The 17,277-nt window shown below is 39.5% G+C and overlaps 3 protein-coding genes across 5 annotated transcripts; 2 read left to right on the top strand and 1 right to left on the bottom strand.

Moving 5' to 3' along the window:
• The first annotated feature begins 971 nt into the window (after nucleotides 1-971).
• Nucleotides 972-6,953, top strand: LOC137744934 (glucomannan 4-beta-mannosyltransferase 9-like). Of its 2 annotated transcripts, XM_068484752.2 has the most exons (9): nucleotides 972-2,099; nucleotides 2,221-2,319; nucleotides 2,501-2,753; nucleotides 4,490-4,600; nucleotides 4,966-5,102; nucleotides 5,549-5,662; nucleotides 5,767-5,966; nucleotides 6,072-6,269; nucleotides 6,388-6,953. In XM_068484752.2, the coding sequence occupies exons 1-9, from the start codon at nucleotides 1,770-1,772 to the stop codon at nucleotides 6,548-6,550; spliced, it is 1,605 nt and encodes a 534-aa protein (XP_068340853.2). In that variant the 5' UTR covers nucleotides 972-1,769; the 3' UTR covers nucleotides 6,551-6,953. The 2 variants fall into 2 exon arrangements, with proteins under 2 accessions (XP_068340853.2, XP_068340852.2); XM_068484751.2 differs by having other exon boundaries at nucleotides 1,124-2,099; nucleotides 5,767-6,269; nucleotides 6,388-6,794.
• A 4,681-nt stretch (nucleotides 6,954-11,634) lies between these two features.
• LOC137744748 (uncharacterized) lies at nucleotides 11,635-15,714 on the top strand. 2 transcript variants are annotated; one of them, XM_088681461.1, is made up of 2 exons: nucleotides 11,635-14,709; nucleotides 15,058-15,714. In XM_088681461.1, exon 1 carries the CDS (start codon nucleotides 11,819-11,821, stop codon nucleotides 14,378-14,380), a length of 2,562 nt encoding a protein of 853 aa, XP_088537587.1. In that variant the 5' UTR covers nucleotides 11,635-11,818; the 3' UTR covers nucleotides 14,381-14,709; nucleotides 15,058-15,714. The 2 variants fall into 2 exon arrangements, with proteins under 2 accessions (XP_088537587.1, XP_088537586.1); XM_088681460.1 differs by having other exon boundaries at nucleotides 11,637-14,685.
• Nucleotides 15,715-16,004: 290 nt separating this feature from the next.
• Nucleotides 16,005-17,114, bottom strand: LOC137744750 (peroxiredoxin-2E-2, chloroplastic). Its single transcript, XM_068484540.2, has one exon. It carries the CDS (start codon nucleotides 16,948-16,950, stop codon nucleotides 16,249-16,251), a length of 702 nt encoding a protein of 233 aa, XP_068340641.2. The 5' UTR covers nucleotides 16,951-17,114; the 3' UTR covers nucleotides 16,005-16,248.
• Between the last annotated feature and the right edge of the window lie 163 nt (nucleotides 17,115-17,277).

Here is a 17,277-nt window from a genome sequence, read left to right as displayed (position 1 = left end):
AAGGGTATTCAGGCTGTTTATATAGTTGCTCAATGCACCCCTCTCCCCCCAACAAAGTCATATGCCCTTAATTATCTCACCAACTTATTATTTAATGGACCGAACACGTAAAAATGACCTATAAGCTATTTCTCCAAGGAACCGGATCCCCTCCTGAGCTTAGGAGGCTAAGCCTTCTAAGCAAATCACACGGGCTGTTGAAATTTGATCCAACAGCTACAATTATTATAACTTTTAGAGGGGCCCCTTGTTTGTAGTCGTTGGATCAAATTTCAACGGTCCAGATCCTTTGCTCAGGAGGCTCAGCCTCGTAAGCTCATGAGGGGATCCAGTTCCTTTCTCCAATATCCATTTGACATATGGACATGGTATTTACATGGTTTATTAGGTCGACACATGCCGAGCACTACACCTGTTCATAAGTGATTGGAAAATACTTCAGTTAAGTGTTAGGCCTGTCAATATTTACGTTTCTTCATAGATTCTCGTTGATGACCAACGTGTGACCTGGAGTTGATGTCTGGGAAGACCTGTCCTTCAAACTCTGTGCCAAAAAGTTGCCAGACTTGCCAACTACCTTGAGTGGTCAGAAAGTACTTTAGGTTATGTGCTCGTTCCTTCTTGTCAGTAGAAAATCCAAGATAAAAGGTGGTACTTGGATAGCGATCGTCTTCTTCATTGTTGCGATAGTGCTCTTAATGGGTCTCGAATGACCCTATGTTAACATATTACTCAAAATAATTTTTTTTTTACTAGCCACGACAAGTGGTTCAATTAAAATGTAGTAAATTTCAAGTCAGTTTGGGTTTGAAGCACGAAGTCGGCAAAGTGTTGAGAGGATGTGTGTAAATTGAGTGTAAGATACTTCAGAGATTAATACTTACCTTTGATGTGTAGGTTACCTCAGGCTTCAGAAAAAATTAACTAAACTTTCTAGTCGTTTTGATAGGAGTTTCTCCCAAAAATGGAATGATTATTTGTGGTAGTTGACAAAATTGGTAAAGGGTTATTGCCGTGATGCGACATCAGCGGCCGGTAAAACCCACCGCCGACACATTTGCAATTCTCCTCTTTTTTTTTTAGAAGACATTTATCACTTAAACCTTTTATGGTTGTTAGTTTTATAACCAAAAACCCGCAACAACACAGCACTTGGTGGACAGTTGGGACTGGAAGCTTATAAGAGAGAGAGAGAGAGAGAGAGAGAGAGAGAGAGAGAGAGAGAGAGGGTAAAAACTCAAAGAAATTAGAGAGCTTCTGTTTCCGTTGCATTTTACAACTAGCAGTTTGGAGTTCTTCTCACTTTGCTTTGCGAGATTTCTCTCAACTTATACATCTTTCTGTTTCTGGTTTTTTCCGTTTCCACATTGTGTGTGTGTGTGTATATACACATATATATGCGCTGTTCTTCCTCTGTTTTTTCTTTGTTTTCTGAAGCAGAAAGGTCTGTATATTTCTAGAAAAAAAAAGGAGCCTTTTTTTTTTTTTCCATGCAAATAAATATTCAGGCGGTCAATTGTTTCTGTGTTTTTCTGTGAATCTGAGCTTGAAATCTCAAATGTGGTGGAGGTTGAGCCACTGAAACTTCAGCTCCTCCTCCATTTCCATCCTTTTTTCCGATTTTTTTCTTATTTTTTCATAAAAAAACCCCACTTTTATCATCTGGGTTTCTCTCAGAATCCAATAAGTTTCAATCTTTACACTTTTTTCTTCTCCCGTTTGCTCCTCCTCTGTTTTCTGCGACGAAAAATCACAGAAAAAAGTCCCAAATGGAGCGGCTGTCGACGGAGGCGAAGCTCCCGGATTCATTTTTTGGCGGCAGAGACGACATTTCCATGCAAATGGGGTTGATTTGGAGCCAGATCAAAGCCCCACTGATCGTTCCTTTGCTGCGGCTCGCCGTCGTTCTGTGTCTGATCATGTCGGTGATGCTCTTCGTCGAGCGGCTGTACATGGCGGTCGTCATCGTTCTGATCAAGCTCTTCGGGCGGAAGCCGGAGAAAAGGTACAAATGGGAGCCCATGAAAGATGACGTGGAGCTCGGAAACTCGGCTTATCCAATGGTTCTGGTTCAAATCCCAATGTACAATGAAAGAGAGGTCCTCATCCTTAATACCCCTTAATTATTTTTTAAACGAAACGGTTTTAATTTATTCGTTTCTTAATTTGTTAAATTAACACCATTGATTTTGTGTTTTGGTGATTTCATTGTCGTTGCAGGTTTATCAGCTTTCAATAGGAGCTGCATGCGGGCTTTCATGGCCATCCGATAGGATCATCATCCAAGTCCTTGATGATTCAACCGACCCAACCATCAAGGTCACTAGCAAAAATCTTTTCTTTAATGCGTCTAAACTACATAAATATTTAGAAAGGAAAATTCGAGCTTGGTTTATTTTGCCGCCTAACCAACTGACTTAATTCACGTTTATAAAAAATCAATTTTATTATCATATTAAATTTTGGTATGTTTTGGGCTAATTGTTAAATGGAAATGCAGGACATGGTGGAGTTGGAGTGCCAAAGGTGGGCAAGCAAGGGGATAAACATTAAGTACGAAATAAGAGACAACAGAAATGGCTACAAAGCTGGGGCTCTCAAAGAAGGCATGAAGCGCAGTTACGTCAAAAGCTGCGATTTTGTGGCCATTTTTGACGCGGATTTCCAGCCGGAGCCCGACTTTCTGTGGCGGACGATCCCCTTCCTCCTCCACAACCCTGAGCTCGCACTCGTCCAGACTCGCTGGAAGTTCGGTTAGTTGCTTAATCCCCCATTAATCTCACTTCTTTGATTAGTTTTAGTGACTGTTTGGAACTGCTTTCCATACAAAATATTTTTGCTCATCAGCGCTTTTATTGTAATTGTTTATATGGAGACGCATTGAAATTTATAAATTTCAAGTGTGTCGAGGAAAAATATTTGGAAGTGCTTTTCCGAACAGCACTTTTACAACCTTTAGCAGTTTTAAGTTTTTTGGTCAAACTTCTAAAAACAGTACTGCCTTTACTTAAAATCTGTCGGTGAGTCTGGTTGTGCTTGTTTGAGAAGATTTCTAGGAAGTACGTGGGCCCCTCCTTGGGTTGCCTGGTTGTGCTTGCCACGTGACTCACCTTTCTCTCTCTTCTCTTTGCTTGAGTTCAACGGTGATCAAATTATTTTACTTAAATTATAATACGTACATTTTATTCATTCTTAATAACTAAAAGAGACGTTTAATTCTAGTGGTCCACACATAATATAGTAGTGAGAAAACAACACACATAGCAGGGTGTTTCTGTTGACAATTGGGTGCTAAAATAATCCCTTTTTAGCATTTTATTGTTATATCCTGGTTGTTTCACTTATGTCATCGATATTTGATTTCGATTATCTCAACAATTAAACATCCAAAAGTGAATCATTTTAGTTAAGGATAGTGTTATTCACATATCTATTTCTACTTCCCACACACACTTGTTAATTTTTGTTTATTAATCTTATTTAATTTATTCGATTTAATAGTAAAAAATTGAGACAAATATAAAGAAGTAAAAACCAACATGTAAATAATTGTCCAAATTTTTTCCTTGGGACCCAGAGTCCAAAGCAAAGCACATGAAATTGGTGCTATTTCCATCAATGGATGCAATTTTGAGGACCAGAAACCCTAGATGTTATTTTCAGCACTTTGTCTGTTTTAATCTGTCTCATACACTTTCTAGTGCTATTAATAATTTATTTATCTTTATTGGTGGATTGTGGGCGTCAGTAGTCACAGATGGAGAAATGGCAAAGCTCTAGATGGCTTGATACACAATCCCGAAGCTTTTAATTTTTATCAAATTATTTGACACATTTAGCTGCAAATTAATTAGATGTTGATAGGTTGAAAGTAATAACTAAAAGTGCTTCTGGATTTGACAAACGTTTTACTGCTTCTTTAGAAAGCATTTGAGATTTTACTAATTTTAGAGCTCGTTTAGAATTGCTTACGTAAGAAGCATTTTTGCTCATAAATCATCTTGGCTAAAAGTGTTTTTACTAGAAACACGTCGAAAGTTTTACCTAAAATCTGATTGTTTTTTGAAAAAACACTTGAAAGTGCTTCTTAAAAAGGATTTGGTAGGTACTTCTTCATAACATATTTTTATGACCTATGAGTACTTTTAACTTTCTCTGCCAAATATAGTCAACTACATTTTCAGTTAACTTGCTTTGCCAAATATAATGACTACACTTTCTTTGTTAAAGTGTAATCGACTGCACTAAAAAATCTCTTGATAAGCAGGCAATAGCATGTGGTCATCGTTAATGGTAGACCTCAATTCCCTATAAATCCTAGTCACACTCTACTCTCTGTACTTTTATATACGCTTGACCTAATTCTCTGCTATCTCATTATTATTTAAAAACTCATGCAGAATTTGCAGCAGCTGTGTTTTCTGACCTTCTTTTTTTGTTTTTTTTGTTTTTTGTTTTTATTTTAATTTTAATTTTACTTGTTTTGCAGTGAATTCAAACGAGTGCTTGATGACAAGAATGCAAGAAATGTCACTGGATTATCATTTTACTGTTGAACAAGAAGTGGGCTCCTCCACTCATGCCTTCTTTGGATTCAATGGTAATTTCAGCAAATTTTGAGCAGTCAAGTGCTTGGATCGAGATCTAATTCTGTTTCGAAATATAATAATTTTACTTAGGCATATAAAATTGACACATTGTCTGATAAAAATGATGATGCTATATTACCTTTGTATGTGTGACCCACCTGTATTAGACAAGATTATGTCAACAAATGTGTCAGTTTTTGTCCATCTAAGTCGCATGCTCTTCAAACTATAAGTACCCTTACTCGTCTTAATATATGTATTTTTAACAGTAATTTGGTTATAAAATGGAAGAAAATGGTATTTACTATAAGCTAATTTGGGTTGAGGTAATATTTTTAGTATGTATTTGCTGAGTTTTGTTGGTACGATGATATAGGGACTGCTGGTGTATGGAGAATTGCTGCAATCAATGAAGCTGGAGGATGGAAGGACCGGACGACAGTGGAAGATATGGATCTGGCTGTTCGAGCGAGTCTCAAGGGCTGGAAATTTGTATATCTTGGTAGTATACAGGTACCATTGCTGTCCTAAGCTTGTATCTTTTTCTGCATTAACGTATTTTTGAGTGTTTAAACGATCGATCCAAATGTTGTGTTTTGCTCTGTGGTAAGATTTAGGGTTTAGGGTTTAGGAAAGCCGGAAAAAGTAAGTTCTTTTGACAAAGACACTTGGACGTGAAACCAAACTTGTAGAGAGAGAGAGATCTTTTAGCATTTGCTTGTGTACTAGTGTTGATGATCTAGTTGTCTTTCGATTCTATATAGCATTGTATTACGTAAGATACAAGTCTTATCTAACCTTCGAAAGTGTGTACCATAAACTTAAGATACGTGACACATTTTGAGTATGCCTGCACTATGTTCCCAAATTGGTAGATTTCGACTTCAAATGTACCATAAACTTAAGATACGTGACACATTTTGAGTGAAACATCTTATCCTTATTTGTTTGCTCCATAGGTGAAGAATGAATTGCCAAGCACTTTCAAAGCCTACCGCTACCAACAGCACAGGTGGTCTTGCGGTCCAGCTAATCTTTTCAGGAAAATGGTCATGGAAATTATAAGGAACAAGGTGAGCGTTTTTCGTAATTGGTATCAAGTTTAACCAACGGGAGGAGATGAAGTTTAAATGAGTAAATAACTAACCCTCTATGCATCTTCGTATGTTTACTGCAGAAAGTAACATGCTGGAAGAAGGTACATGTGATTTACAGCTTCTTCTTCGTCAGGAAGATCATAGCGCATATCAACGCGTTTGTATTTTACTGCATTGTCTTGCCCGCAACTGTCCTGGTTCCTGAGGTTGTGGTGCCAAAGTGGGGAGGAATTTATATTCCTTCCTTGATTACCCTTCTCAATGCAGTTGGCACTCCAAGGTCTGATTTCCTTTTGAACTTCAGGTTTTTTTTCCATTTCGATTTGTATTTCTCTTGTATTCAGTTGGCCTTTAAATTAGGAATTCATGTTCTACGATTTTGCAGGTCAATCCACTTGTTGGTGTTCTGGATCCTATTTGAGAACGTCATGTCACTACACCGTACGAAGGCTACGATTATTGGTCTGCTAGAGGCTAGTCGAGTGAATGAATGGATCGTCACTGAGAAACTTGGAGATGCGCTCAAGACTTTGAAAGTGGCCCCAAAATTACCCCGAAAACCTAGATTCAGGATCGGAGAAAGGTAAGCATTCTCGCGATAGGACTCCTCTTTTCAATTAGTCATGTATCACTTACTAAAATCAGAATACGTGATTGCGGTTTTGCCATTTGTGTGTGTTTTTTTTTTTACATGTTAACAGGCTTCATTTGTTAGAGCTAGCTGTTGGATTGTACCTCTTCTTCTGTGGCTGTTACGATTTCATCTTTGGGAAGAACTACTTCTACCTGTTCCTTTACATCCAAGCAACTGCCTTCTTTATCATTGGTTTCGGGTATGTTGGGACATTCGTTCCCAACTCTTAACGCGGCTGCTGCAGAAACACTACGAAATCATTCTCTTCTTCGAAGAATACCAGCGCGCTAGTAAAGAGAGTGACCAACAAGAAGCAGAAAAATGATGGCCAATTTTTTAGGTACAGCATAAGATTTCGAGGCGACTCGAAAAAATTAGTTCTCTTGTGAATAGTCAAGAAAAGTAAGGAAATTACATTTTACAGATTGTTGTTATGGGAATGCAACACAGAAGGAAGAAATGGCTTTTAGATAACTCAAAGGGTTCTGTGACCCCAATCAGAGAACATCTTTTGTATGGAGATTGCTTGTAACTCTCAGATTTTTCTTTGATCCTTTTAGTTTTCCATGTTTTGGTTGGATTTTGCTCAAATGAATGAACTCCATCGAAATGGAATGTCACTATTTTGATCTCTCCCTCTCTCTCTCTCTCTCTCTCTCTCTCTAAATATGTACAAGAAAATTTCATTACTGGGTAGGGCTGCCTAATCAGGTTAGCTCTCTCAATGGGTGAGACTAACATGAGGTCAAAAGAGTTGAAACTACAAAGTTTTTTTGCTTTTATCACAAATGCCTTATAGATGACGTGATCAAATACTTTATGCGCAAGTTTTTCATTGTATTCAGATATAAAAAAAGATTCAATATCCTCTGTCCAGTACAGAAAACAATGCAGATTGATAATTTCAAAACGTTCAACACCCATTCTTCCATTTCAATATATCATCATGGCAATCGAATCTTTCAGAGAAAATAAAAAATAGTCCCACGGATCGGACATTGAATTGGAAAATGTGAATTTTTTTTTTTTTTTGCTCCGAAAGATTATATATTGTATACTTTTTATTTTTGGTACAACGATATAAGATTTTGACGGTAAAAAAATCAGTATAAATTACTTCGGAGTATAATCCAAATTATTGTGTTGTATGGACCAATTAGCTAAAGGATTTTTTTGGTTGTATTTATGAAGATCCACCTAAGAGACTTATGACAGAGACAAGTCTTTTTCTCAATTATGATTTATGCAAGCTGAGAGGCTTCACATTTACAAAAAAATTGGTTGGTCCAGCCACAAAAGCTGTCAGATGTAACATACTAACGAACCAAACCAAGCATTTACACCAAGTATTTGGGGTACCATGGTACCATTTTCACCAGTTACAGAGTCAAAAATCGATTCCAGAATGGGCCTTTAAGCAATATGAAAGAAATTAGACAAAATATAGCAACGTAATTAATTTGAGAAAAACTAATTTTTTTTACATGGAAATTGTTGATCAAACAAATTTGATGGATCTTTAAAATTTGTTTGAAAAATCTGGTATTAAGAAAATTATATTATAAGAAATGATTTGTTTATGAGTTTTGATAAAAAATGATTAAGGCTCGAACAAAAAATTAAGATCAAGAATCAAAACTTTTCCTATGAAATTTTTCTTTCAACATAATTTAATCTTCTTCTAAATTGTATAGATCTTGTTTTATGTGAACTGACCACAAAACGAAAATGACTTTTTCATGGTAAACCAGGCTTAGTTATAAGGTTGTGGGTTGGTTTTAAGAAACAAAAGGTTGTGGGTTGGGTTTCCCTAAAAAAAAAAACTTCTCTTTTAATAAAAAAAAAAGTCATTTTTAAAGGTATAATAAATAGTACCAGTGAAATGTATAAATATGATTTTTCATTTAAAGTGAACAGTATCGAGAATGTTTTGTTAAACCTCCTTTAAAAAAATAATCAAAAATTAATGGCGCCGGTAAGTGTCGGACCCTTAATCGCCCTAAAATTGTCAAACTTGTACAGCCACATGCTTTTTATGGGTGAAAAGCAGCAGACAACATGTATATATTGTGAAATTCCGGGATGGGCCTGGCCTTACCCTAGTTTTCATGTGGCTCCGTCACTGATTTTCTTCCATTAACCTTAGACCTTGTTTGACTGAAAATATTTTTGAGTTCATGAAGCACTTCAAGTGTTTTTTCAGAATTTACTCGGTATTTTTACTAAGGATTGCTCCCAAAAACATTTTTATTAAAAACACTTTCATTCATTTTAAAGACACTTCCAAACAAGTCCTTAGGGCTAGTTTGGTATTGTTGTGCTTTTTTTAAAAAAAAAACTGCTTATACTGTGATGTGAGAATAAACAGCTGTAAAATAAAATTGTTGAGTGTTTGGTAAACTTTTGTTTTGTAAAAGTGCTTTTAATAATAAATAATAAATAAATAAATAAAACAGTATCTGAGTATTTGGTAAACTTTTAAATAAATTGCTTTGAATATGTTAAATGACTAAAAATGATATGACATTTAATGTGATATAACAATTGTCAAAGACAATAATGTGGAGGTAAATATTGTAATTTTATAAAGCATGTGGGGGAATACTTGACATTTGAATATTTCATTAAATGAGCATTGCTTACCATGCTTTGAAAAAAAAAAAAAAAAAAAAAAAAAACCATTTTTTCAGAAGCATGGTAGACTTTGCTTCTATTTTTCTATGTTTTTCTAGTTTCATTGACAACAAGTTTTTTTAAAAAGCACTTCTGTTTTTTCTTTTTTTTTGTTTACCAAGCACATTCAATGTTCCAGACTTTTTCATAAGTTGTTTTTTTTTTTTTTTTTTTTTTGTTTTAAAACACAACAATCTCAAACCAACCCTTAATACGTGCTTACAAAATTGAAATAAGGAGCAATGAGTTAGACTTGGTGTTGAAACAAAATATATTGCAGCAAATTAAGGCTTTTTTGTCACATCCCAGCCTCGGGCGAATCACTTCCCAGGCCCGCTCCATTACCGTAGCACGATATTATCCGTTTTGGGCTTACCATTCCCTCACGGTTTTGTTTTTGGGAACTCACGAGCAACTTCCCAGTGGGTCACCCATCATGGGATTGCTCTAGCCCCTTCTCGCTTAACTTCGGAGTTCCTACGGAACCCGAAGCTAGTGAGCTCCCAAAAAGCCTTGTGCTAGGTAGGGATGGGAATATACATATAAGGATCACTCCCATGACCGATGTGGGATGTCAAAATCCATCCCCCTTAGGGCCCCGACGTCCTCGTCGGCACATTTCCGCCCATGGATTGGCCCTGACACCATATTGTCACATCCCGGCCCGGGTAGGACCACTTCGAGGGCCCGACTCCACCGTAGCACGATATTGTCCGCTTTGGGCCCCGACCACGCCCTCACGGTTTTGTTTCTAGGAACTCACACGAGAACTTCCTAATGGGTCACCCATCCTGGGAGTGCTCTCGTGTGCTACTCGCTTAACTTCGGAGTTCCCATGGAACCCGAAGCTAATGAGCTCCCAAAAGGCCTCGTGCTAGGTAGGAATGGGAATATACATATAAGGATCACTCCCCTGGGCGATGTGGGATGTCACAATCCACCCCCCTTAGGGGCCCGACGTCCTCGTCGGCACACACGTGATCAGGGTTAGGCTCTGATACCATATGTCACATCCCGGCCCGGGGCGGCTTACTTCTCGAGCCCACTCCACTACCGTAGCACGATATTGTCCGCTTTGGGCTTACCATTCCCTCACGATTTTGTTTTTGGGAACTCACGAGCAACTTCCCAGTGGGTTACCCATCATGGGATTGCTCTAGCCCCCTTCTCGCTTAACTTCGGAGTTCCTACGGAACCCGAAGCCAGTGAGCTCCCAAAAGGCCTCGTGCTAGGTAGGGATGAGAATATAGATATAAGGATCACTCCCATGGCCGATGTGGGATGTCACATTTTTTTTGTTGATGGTGCTTGGTTTAACCAAAGGGTTTAGTGACATATGTGTATTGATCGTCTGTGACTAGTGAACGGAGGAAGATCTTGTTATTCTTTATGCATTACGAATTACACATTTTTTATTATAGTTTATGATTTGTTTTAAGAGAAATTGGAATATTAGTCCTTGAACAATGACTGATTTTAGGTTTTTTTTTTTTTTTTTTTTTAAGAACAAACTGACTGATTTTTTACTTCAAGTCTATAAGAATTTTTGTTAAAATTAAGCACTTACGTATGTGTTACGTGATTAATTTTGACGAAAACTGTAACCACATTAACTCAAAAGTCTTTGGTCAAATTTACTTGATTTGTGAATTCAAAAGAAACTCATACAACAACAATTAGTGGGCCAATGAAAAAGCCCATGAAAGAGTCCGACCTACTTTACACATGGGCTATTCAGAAAAGATTAATCAGGGTTTTAGAAGGGTTTTTACGATAGAATTAATAAATAAAAAAAAAATTAGGGATTTAGGGAATTTGAAGGGTCAATCAAAAAATTAGGGATTTAGGGAATTTGAAGGTCAATCGAAGTCCCAACTCTTCCTCCTCTGCACTCCGCTGTGTCTGCACCTCTCCTCCACCTCCAGGCGGTGGCTACACTGGACTGCGCTCGCTCCCTCATGTAAGTGTGTTTCTTTTTTTTTTCTCTTTCGTTCTTGAATTTTAGGGTTTAGGGATTGTAGAATTGGGGAAATTAGGGATTTTAATTGTTTTGAACCTGAATCACTGAATTCAGTAGCATTCCTCTCTCGAGTTGCTTCAAGCCTGCCACTCTTTCAGTCACGGTAAGCTTGTTGGGTTTTAGTTGTCTCGCAATCCCGCGTTGGAGAATTGACAAAGTTAAATATGAATTATATTGAGATTGACTGAATTTGTGAGTGTGGGTGTTTAGGATTTATGAGGTTTGAAGGAACGACTATTGAGTTTTAAGTTAAGAAATTTCCAAGTATGTTCTTTTTCTCGAGAATGCGTGTTGGATGATTCAAATTTAGGTGTGTGTAGCTCTCATTCGTGACTTTCTGATTTGTATATTTGGATTCTATCCCCTCATTACCAATAGTTGTAGGCTATAGGCTATGTTTGGTCGAGGGATTTCGACGTCCTAAGGGATTGATGCCAAGTTTGTAAGGGATGGATCGCAACATGTTAGATAACACGGATTATAAATGTCACATGCTTATACATGTATTTGTCCTAGTTTTAACCGTACATCTATTTGTAATATTTTGAGATATCATTTGCATCTATAGGAGATCAAATTGTTTTAACGATATGCTGTAGTTTAACACTGTGTTGGATTTGTTCTAATTTCCCAAAGTAGTAATTACAGCTAGCAAGATGAGCTAGCCAGACGTTTAGTTACGATGACAAGTTGTCGTGCTAATTTTTTCCTATATTTGTTCTTTTTTTTGGTTGTCATCAACGGGCGGGGAATGCCATAGAAACAATGGGGACTCTTTTGAAAGTTTGACAAAATCTTTCTGCTAATGAAATTTGGATTTGACGTTCAGCCCTTTGCAGTTTTAAACCCTGGGTTCATGATAGAATACAGACTCCGAAAGTTGAAAATGGCAAGGCATGTCTACCTTCATCGGAAATCCATATTGAATGCCCTCAACAAACCCCAAAATCCAATCTCAGTCCCTCTCTCCTTCAATCTCTGCACTGACTCATTTGCCAACCAAACCCATAAACGACAGATTGAAGACCCAACAGAGAACCACAACCCCACCAACCTCCAAGAGCAACAACGCCATGAGCAAGTCCGAAAGCTCCGAGTCCTCCTCCAGCAGGGTCGCTCTGAAACTGCACGGAGGCTCATCAAGTTTCTCATTCTCCCCGATTCACCCTTCTCTTCCCCGACTGAGCTCTACACCTTGTTTTCTCTCTCTGCACCCTCCATGAAACCCACATTCTGTGACATGCTTTTAGCAGCTTGTTCAGAGTCTAAGATGCCGAATGAAGCAGTAGAATTGTACAGTTTGATGAGGAAAAGTGATACGCGCCCTTGCTTAGCTTCTCTCAATGTGATGCTTGAATGTTTGGTGACTTCAAAACAGTTTGGCAAGACCCTTGAAGTGTTTTCAGAGATTTTCGAGTCGGGTCAGGGCATTCGACCTGATAAGTTCACGTATGGGAAGGCAATACAAGCTTCTGTAAAGTTAGGGGACCTGGAAAGGGCCGGTCAGCTAGTGAATTCAATGAAGATAAAGCGGATAAGTCCAGGTGTGTTTGTGTATAATGTTTTGCTCAGTGGGTTGTGTAAAGAGAAGAAAATGAGAGACGCACAGAAGGTGTTTGATGAGATGGTTGAGGGAAAGGTGGGCCCAAATTTGGTTACGTACAATACGATGATTGATGGGTATTGTAAGGCTGGTGAGTTGGAGAAGGCCTTTGAATTGAGAGAGCGGATGAAGGATGAGAATGTGGAAGCTAATATGGTCACATATAATACAATGCTTAGTGGACTTTGTCGGGTGAAGAGAATGGAGGACGCGAAAAGGATTTTGGAAGAGATGGAAGCTCACGGCTTTGTGCCTGATGGTTTTCCTTATAGTATACTCTTTGATGGGCATTTCAGGTGTGGGGATGGTGAGGGGTCACTGGCTTTATTTGAAGAAGCAAACAGGAAAGGTGTGAGGATTAATAGTTATACTTGTAGCATTTTTTTGAATGGCTTGTGCAAGGAAGGAAACATTGAGAAGGCAGAGGACGTTTTGAAGAAACTAATGGAAACTGGTTTTGCTCCAGATGTAGTGGTATATAATACTATCGTCAATGGTTATTGTCGAAGAGGTGAGATAGACAAGGCCATCTTTGCAATTGAACAAATGGAAGTTCGTGGGTTGAAGCCGAATTGCATCACCTTCAATTCTTTGATTGACAAGTTCTGTGAGACAAAGGATATGGATATGGCTGAGGAATGGGTGAAGAAGATGGCAAAGAAGGGAGTTATTCCAAATTTGGAGACGTATAACATCCTTATTAATGGCTACGGGCAGATGTGCGTATTTGATAAGTGTTTCCAGATTCTTGAAGTGATGGAAAATAAGGGGATTAAGCCAAATATTGTGAGCTATGGTTCTCTTGTAAATGGTTTATGCAAAGACGGGAGGCTTCTTGAAGCTGAGATAGTACTGAGGGACATGGTAAGCAGAGGGGTTTTGCCAAATGCACAAATATATAATATGCTCATTGGTGGTAGCTGTACAGTGGGGAACCTGAAAGATGCTTTCAGATTCTTCGATGAGATGGCGAAAACTGGGATAAGTCCAACACTTGTAACCTACAATGCACTCATTCATGGACTATGCAAGAAAGGACGGGTGATGGAAGCTGAAGATTATGTCTCTCAAATTACAAGTAGCTGTTATAGCCCGGATGTGATTACATACAACTCCCTAATTTCAGGTTATTCTGATGCAGGAAACACCCAGAAATGTCTGGAATTATATGAAACGATCAAGAGTCTGGGCATGAAACCTACTTTGTATACATATCATCCTCTAATTAGTGGATGTAGCAGGGAAGATATGGCATTGGCAGAGAATCTGTATAGTGAAATGCTACAGATGGGCTTGGTTCCTGATCGGATTGTATATAATGCACTCATTCACGGTTACGCAGAGCACGGAGACATTCAAAAGGCACTTGCTTTGCACTCTGAGATGGTAAACCAGAAGATTTATGTTGACAGGATGACATATAATAGCTTGATTCTGGGGCACTTCAAGCAAGGAAAAATTTCAGAGGTAAAGGACTTAGTAAAGGATATGAAGGCTCAAGGACTGGCTCCTAAAGCTGATACGTATAACGTACTTGTTAAGGGACACTGCGAACTGAAGGACTTCAGTGGTGCATATTTTTGGTATAGGGAACTGTTTAAGAATGGTTTTCTTCTAAACGCCTCAACGTGCCATGAACTTACATCTGGCCTTCAAAAGGAGGGGAGGTTGCGAGAGGCCGAGATTGTCTGCTCAGAAATGAGCGTCAAAGGATTGAATGACTGCAGTTCTAATGAGGATGTGTTTTCTGTTGCCAATGTATAGGGAACAGATGTTTGCCATTCTTGAAGTTCTCAGCACAAGAATTGGCCAGGATATAAGAATATTGCACAACCAGTAACCAAGTACTCTTAGCGTACGCCTCTGCTGGCAGCCTGGCATATCCTTGAAGGGGAGCACAGTTAACTCCAAAAAGCACTTGGTCAGATAATTTCAGAAGTAATCCGGCAAACTTTGGCTGGAGGAAGCGAGCAAGGAGCTTTTCGTTGTTTCGAGGACTTGGTAGAGAGTTATCAGTGGAAATAAGCTTCGAGCATCCCATATCATCTCCATACAAAACCCCAAAAAATGTATGGTATCCTTATAACTTTATGGTGAGTTTTAGTGCTGTATATCTTGTTTATCCTATTCGTCTTCAATGTGAATAAGCCTTTGGATTAGCGTGAAAAGTTACAATCTTCAAAGCTGTTTCAAAGCTGTTCTTTTTGCTGGAAAATGGAATGTATGTTGTAGAACGTTGATGCATCTAACATCACACACACACACTAACTTACGGCTGGTTTTCCATCGTCGATTATGCACGCAGTTCAGCACGGTGAAGTTACTTGTCAAATGGATTCGTGTATTGTGAAAATTAATAGGATAATAGGTAAAGTTTTAGTACAAATGATGATGTACTTGAAGGTTTGTTTCATGTTAATCTTGTGTATCCGTTCTTGCAGTACGTTCTCGCAGGGGCGCTGGATTGCTGGTCATAACCTCCAAGGACCAGAGAAGATATCTGTAGGATTCCACCGGTGCATATTTGGGGTGAAGGGAAATGTTCGAGCACGGTTTTCTTCAAAAGGACGTGAGGTTGCGAGAGCCCGGGATTGTCTTCTCAGAAATGGTGGTCAGCGGAATGGATGATCGCAGCTCTAATGACGATGTGTTTTCCGTTGCAAAGGTGTAGGGATCAGATGTTTGGTGCTCTTGAAGTCCACGGCGCAAGAATTGACCAAGATATTGCTGAACCAGTAACCCAGCAATGAACCTACCTTTCTCTTCAACTTTTATGCTCTCCGGGAAGGACCGAAGGAAAGCTATGCTCAGCTTCAGATGCTGAGAAACATTAATGAGGATGATTCTGGGGCTGAAGACGGGAAGGAAATCGATACCTCAAGCTGAAGACGGAGACATACGTTGAAGACATAAGTTTCGAGGACTCTGTATAACTGTACGGTGAATTATGGTTGCTGCGTACCTTGTTTATCCTCCTCTTCTTCTTCCATGTAAGCAAGGAGCTACGTGTATTTTCCGATAAGCATTCCGAAAACATACAATATCCTAACTTCAATTGCAAAGAAAGGTAGAATCTTGATTTGAACATTAGCTGAAAATCATCTAGTTACAATTGGTTCCTGTTAGGGTTTCATATTGGATGGTAATTTTTTGATGGTTTGCTTTCATTTCTGCCATGTTTGTCATTGCTTCTGCATAGCAAAAGCGCTTCTGACTGCATTTTGTAGAAAAAACTTGGAAGTGTTTTTGATCGCAGAAGCGCTTCTAGCATAAGTTCTTTATGGGAAAGCAATTCCAAACAGGCCATCAAACCAAATTTTACCATGCTACAAAACACAAACAATTCATCACGAAAATTCAAAAACCAGAACTTTCTACATTCATCAAATCAGAAAACCCAACTGATTTTATTAAACAGAAACCAGATCTCTTAGTTCATTTTTATACAAGCGAAATTGAAGGAGCGGAAAATCAAACTCAGGACCTCGGTTGCAAAGCTACTCTTAACCAACTAAGCTACAAGCCGCAAAGGCCGCAACACAGTATTATACTCATAAATTAAAAACAAAACCCAAGAAGGAAAAACCTCACATAGCTAACCGCCGCCGTCACCGCCGCCGATAGAAGCAAATTCAGAGGACCTTGAGAATGTCCTCAGCTCCACTGGAAGTAAAGGCACCGCCTTCCTCCAAATTCAAGACCTTAACAACTCCGTCCTCCGCCAAAAGCGAGTACCTTCTGGACCTGACGCCCAGCCCCACCGGCTTATCGCTCAAATCGAGCTCCGCCCCGATCGCCCTCGTGAAATCGCCGTTCCCATCGGACAGCAGCAGCACCTCGTCGCCGATGTTGAGATTCTCCTTCCACGCCTTGAGCACGAAGACGTCGTTGACCGCAATGCAGGCGATGGTCTCGATGCCCTTCGCCTTGAGCTCCCCCGACTTCTCCACGAATCCCGGGACGTGCTTCTGGGAGCAGGTCGGGGTGAAGGCGCCGGGGACGGCGAAGAGGACGGCCTTCTTGGATTTGGTGAGGTCGGAGACAGTCACGGTCTGGACGTCGTCGGCGGCGTCGAGATAGGAGAGGGTGGCTTCGGGGAGCTTGTCGCCGACGGCGATGGTGGCGGATATGGGTTTGGAGGCGGTGGTGGAGAAGCGGAGGAGGGGTTTTGGGCGGGGGGAGTGCTTGAGGGGGAGGGGGGTATAGGAGATTTTGGAGGAGAAGGATTTGGATGAGAAGAGAGATGTTTTGGGCGCCGCAGCGGCGCTGGTGGTGGAGAAAGCGAGGGATTTGGGGGCTGTGAGGAACCTTGAGATTGTGAGGGTGGCTGCCATGTTTGGTGGTTTGAGTTTTAGAGTGAGAGAGTGAGCCAGATAGAGAGAGAGGCGTAAGGTTTGTTGGGTTTTAGGGCTTTGGGCAGAGGGAATAATGAGAGGTGGCTGTGAAAAGAGTCAGATGGATGGGATTTATTGGAGCTTCTGTTGTGTGGGCATCTGAGTTTTTCATATACCTCCAACTCTGCCCCAGTAAGAAACATCAACGCATATAGGACGAAAGAGGATTCCGGAATCCTCCTACTACATTCGTTTATCGTACATCGTATCGTCAATTTTTATCGGGTACTGTTTATATTCAATTTTAAATAAAAAAAATTACAATGA

Source organism: Pyrus communis, chromosome 12 (assembly GCF_041283825.1).
Source record: "Pyrus communis isolate YQ-2024b chromosome 12, ASM4128382v1, whole genome shotgun sequence".
In the NCBI taxonomy this organism is placed as follows: domain Eukaryota; kingdom Viridiplantae; phylum Streptophyta; class Magnoliopsida; order Rosales; family Rosaceae; genus Pyrus; species Pyrus communis.
The sequence above is the reverse complement of the archived record's forward strand: the minus strand, read 5'-3'. Positions and strand labels throughout refer to the sequence as shown.